Source organism: Nicotiana attenuata, chromosome 8 (genome assembly GCF_001879085.1).
Source record: "Nicotiana attenuata strain UT chromosome 8, NIATTr2, whole genome shotgun sequence".
Classification (NCBI taxonomy): Eukaryota; Viridiplantae; Streptophyta; class Magnoliopsida; order Solanales; family Solanaceae; genus Nicotiana; species Nicotiana attenuata.
In genome coordinates this window covers 45,736,876-45,740,851 of record NC_031996.1, presented here as the reverse complement: position 1 = coordinate 45,740,851, position 3,976 = coordinate 45,736,876, and the positions used below count along the sequence as shown (strand labels likewise).

General features: G+C 43.4%; 1 protein-coding gene across 1 annotated transcript; it reads right to left on the bottom strand.

The window, feature by feature from the left end:
• LOC109231727 (serine/threonine-protein phosphatase 7 long form homolog) lies at nucleotides 208-2,610 on the bottom strand. The gene is made up of 7 exons (XM_019397364.1): nucleotides 2,350-2,610; nucleotides 1,831-2,280; nucleotides 1,568-1,708; nucleotides 1,047-1,478; nucleotides 834-970; nucleotides 331-698; nucleotides 208-248 (listed from the first exon to the last, which is right to left on the bottom strand). Exons 1-7 carry the CDS (start codon nucleotides 2,608-2,610, stop codon nucleotides 208-210), a joined length of 1,830 nt encoding a protein of 609 aa, XP_019252909.1.

Genomic DNA, 3,976 nt, shown 5'->3' with positions numbered 1-3,976 from the left:
CTCTTTATGTAAGGATGTGCAGCAGCATCGACACCACAACTGGCAGGATCGGAAGAATAGGCCGTCGGGCCGTCAACAACCTACAACACAAGTAGTAATCTTAGCAAACCTAAAAAGAATATTTGTATTGTACGTGTAGAGTCAAATAAACATTTTCTCACCGTGGTCTCGTCCGCCGCCTGAGTATATGCATCTGTGGTGTCCTCATTAAAGCATGTAGTGGCCTCGAAGATGGGCTGGGATGAAACCTTCATAAGAAAGTTAAAAAATAATTAATGTCAGCTCATTAAGGAAAAGAAAACAACTTTGAAATTTTAAAGTAATACAAACATACCTGCGCCTGTGGTAGATCCGCATCAACCGCCGGGGATGAGGCATAACTCAACCTACGCCCGCCATCAACGTCCCGGGTGGGCCGATCCTCAGATGCAGTAGATGGGTATGCAAAGTACTGGTCTACATCCCCGTCGAATGTACCCGTGATCGACAATGCTCCTGATGGGGTGACCTGCGATGCTGGCAGAGATAGCTGAAGGTTGTACGATGGCATGCTGCTGGATGGCTCATCGACCTGAGGTCCATAACCCGACTGATCATCTCCAAGAGACTCATCTCCAAAATTCCCATCATGTCCCTCAACAGGTGGGCCAAGAAGTGCCTCATAAACCCCTTGCTGGGGACCACCTCCTCGCCGTCCCCTGCGACCCCCGCGACCCCGTGGCGCACCCCTTCCTCGTGGGGCACCCCTCTCTCATGCCCTACCCCTGCCTCGTGGGACACCCCTACCCCGATGGTAGTCCTCTGGCGCCGCACACTGAGCCTCGTGGTCCAACCTCGCAGCATCTCTCGCCTGAAGCAGGGTCCGACGAGCCAGCTGTTCCACCCGCCGGCCATAGTCAACGAGTGCAGGATTGTCGTCATGCTGCCGCATCTCCTGGCCCAACTGGTAGAGGCTATGAGTCCCAATAGCCTTTGAAACATTTAAAATATTAATTAAATAACGCGATATCACAATTATAAAATATTAATAAGCCACAAAAACATACCAGTGCCTCGTGCCTCCCGACGTATGGTCTGTAGCGATCGCCAAGCACATGAATGGGGTTCCCGATCATCCGTCGGGTGTGATGGCGATACCATGACACATACAGGTGAATGGTGGCCTCCTGGGTAAATGTAGGTGCTGGCGGAATACGGTGACCTCGCTCCTCCCAAGTATGGACCTGCTGCTCTAGCCATGCCATATATGTAACGTCCACCCTGGCACGGTCGTCCCGCTGATAGTGTGTAGCCTCCCATCCAGGCTCCCCCGGTATAGGCTGGGGACGGTGAAACTGGCGAAGCACACGCTCTGTGGCATGATACTCAACCTGATCGAAGAAGATCATCGGGACGGAGGTTCTCCAAAGCAGTCTGTCGGCCGAGCAAATATCAGGCAGCTGAGCTAGCAACTCGTTGTTGTATGGCGTCCAGACGAACTACCAAATAATAACATAAAAGTGAGTATGCGCAACATAACTCAATTACTAATTCGCAAGTGTAGGTACATATTTACATGTCCGTCCACCAGCATATCTAACACATCCCTGACAAGGGGGAGATTATGATGAGCATCGCTCCCTCGGTAGTTCCCACGCTGGAGAATCCACCTAGAAGCTAGAGGGAGAAACTGATAAGCCTGACCGGGCGCAAGTGGTGGTAGAGGTGGCTGCAACGACATGATCCGCTGCCAGGCCCAAACCTAAGATAAAAGGTTGATGTAAAATTTATGAGTCATTTCGACCATATAGAATTCAGAATAATGAACAGAGTATTCGAAAATGTTGTCACCTGTAGGAGGGGCAGTAAACCACATATGTCCACCGCTGGACCCATGCTCTCCCGACACATGCTCCTATACAGGTATGCCAGAACAGCAGCACCCCAGCTGTACTGAGGTAAATCATCCAGCCGCTGAAGATGATGGAGAAAGCGAAGACTCACAGTACTCCCCGAAGTGTTTGTGAACAAGACACACCCGAAAAGCAGGAGCAGTGCCAACCGCGTGTATCTCTCAATGTGGAGATCCTCCGTCTCCCCGGTAATGTCAGGGTGCAAAAAAGCCATATGATCTCTAATGGCTGACAAAAGAACGCGACTGCCCCCAGCGCCACCCTCTAGTCTAAAACCAGTAAGCTGCCCTATCATATCCAAAAACTGGGTGCGCGTCAAGGATCTAATGTAGTGGGGCAGTGTCACAGCCCGTCCATCTACGCGCATCCCGTACAAAACCTGAAGATCCTGCAGCGTGATGGTGGCCTCTCCAGTGGGCAAGTGAAAAATGTGCGTCTCCGGTCGCCACCGCTCTACCAACGCCGTGATAAGAGACCAATCGAGCTGCATCCGTCCAAGCTCAAAAATAGTATAGAAGCCCGTAGCCTGTAAGCGCGCGACTATGCGAGCATGGAAAGGATGCTCCGCCATGAACTCCCACAAATCATCAAGTCTCCTGGGGCGGAGAGCCTGCTCCGATAGTTGTCCCTCCCATACGTAGGAGGACCTATGGTCGCCCTGCAACACTAATAGCTGATCCTCGGCAGGTCCAGGATGCGCAAGCGGCGGAAAAGCCATGTCGTCTACTATAATTTAAACAAAATTAATTGTGTGTGTTAATTTAATAATTTAAATAATTATTTTTAATATTGGACTGAGTAATAGTTTATGGGTTCGAGGCTCGATATTTGAGGCCCGGTAGCACCAAGCTATGCTTAATTATTATGCGTGTCATTTTCAACATTTTTTCAATTTTGTTAGCTTAATAAATTAAATAATTAATTATGTTTAATATTGGACTAATAATTATGTATAGGTTCCAGGCTTGATTTTTGAGGCCCGATAGCACCGAGTTATCCTTAATTATTATGTGTGTCAAGTTCAATATTTTTACAATTTTGTTATCTTAATAAATTAAATAATTAATTATGTTAGTATTGGACTGAATAATTATGTATGGGTTCCAGGCTCGATTTTTGAGTCCCGGTAGCACCGAGTTATCCTTAATTGTTATGTGTGTCAATTTCAATATTTTTACAATTTTGTTAGCTTAATAAATTAAATAATTAATTATGTTTAGTATTGGACTGAATAATTATGTATGGCTTCCAGGCTCGATTTTTGAGGCCTGGTAGCACCGAGTTATCCTTAATTATTATGTGTGTTGATTTCAATATTTTTACAATTTTGTTAGCTTAATAAATTAAATTAAAAATTATTGAATTGGACTGAATAATTATGTATGGGTTCCAGGCTCGATATTGAAGTTAATTTTACAAATATATTAATTTGTTACTTTTGTAAGCTTATTGTTATAAATTAAATAATTAATTTTGTTAAGTGTAATCTAAAAGGCTCTACTCCACTAAAAGGCTCTATATTTTACTATGCTAAAAGACTCTATATTTTACTACACTAAAAGGCTCTATATTTTACTACACTAAAAGGCAGGGTCGATATTTTACTACGCTAAAAGGCTATTTATTTTACTACGCTAAAAGGTCACTATTACATATAAAAACAACTAACATTAAATACAAATACGAACAACAAACAAAATAAATGATATTAATTTTTTATTTAACCAAATAAAAACATAACATTAACAATACAAATAATTTATCAAATTTTAATAAATTTTTTTACCAAAGCTAATAAATCAATCCGGGTATAAATAAGATACAAATTCAAACGAAAACATAACACAAATTAACATGGAAACACATTAAACAATACAAATATGCATGTACTATACAAGTTTCGACATAAACAAAATCGAAATACCTCGATTTAAGTTTTTTGAATTTGATTGAAATCGAATTTTTGCACCCGAAAGAAGGAATAAAAAGCTTGTCTTGTGTGTGGGACCTAGACTCCTTGCTCTTTAGGTGACGGGTGGGGCCGAATTTTTTATTTATTAAATTGATGGGGGGGGGGGGGGTAC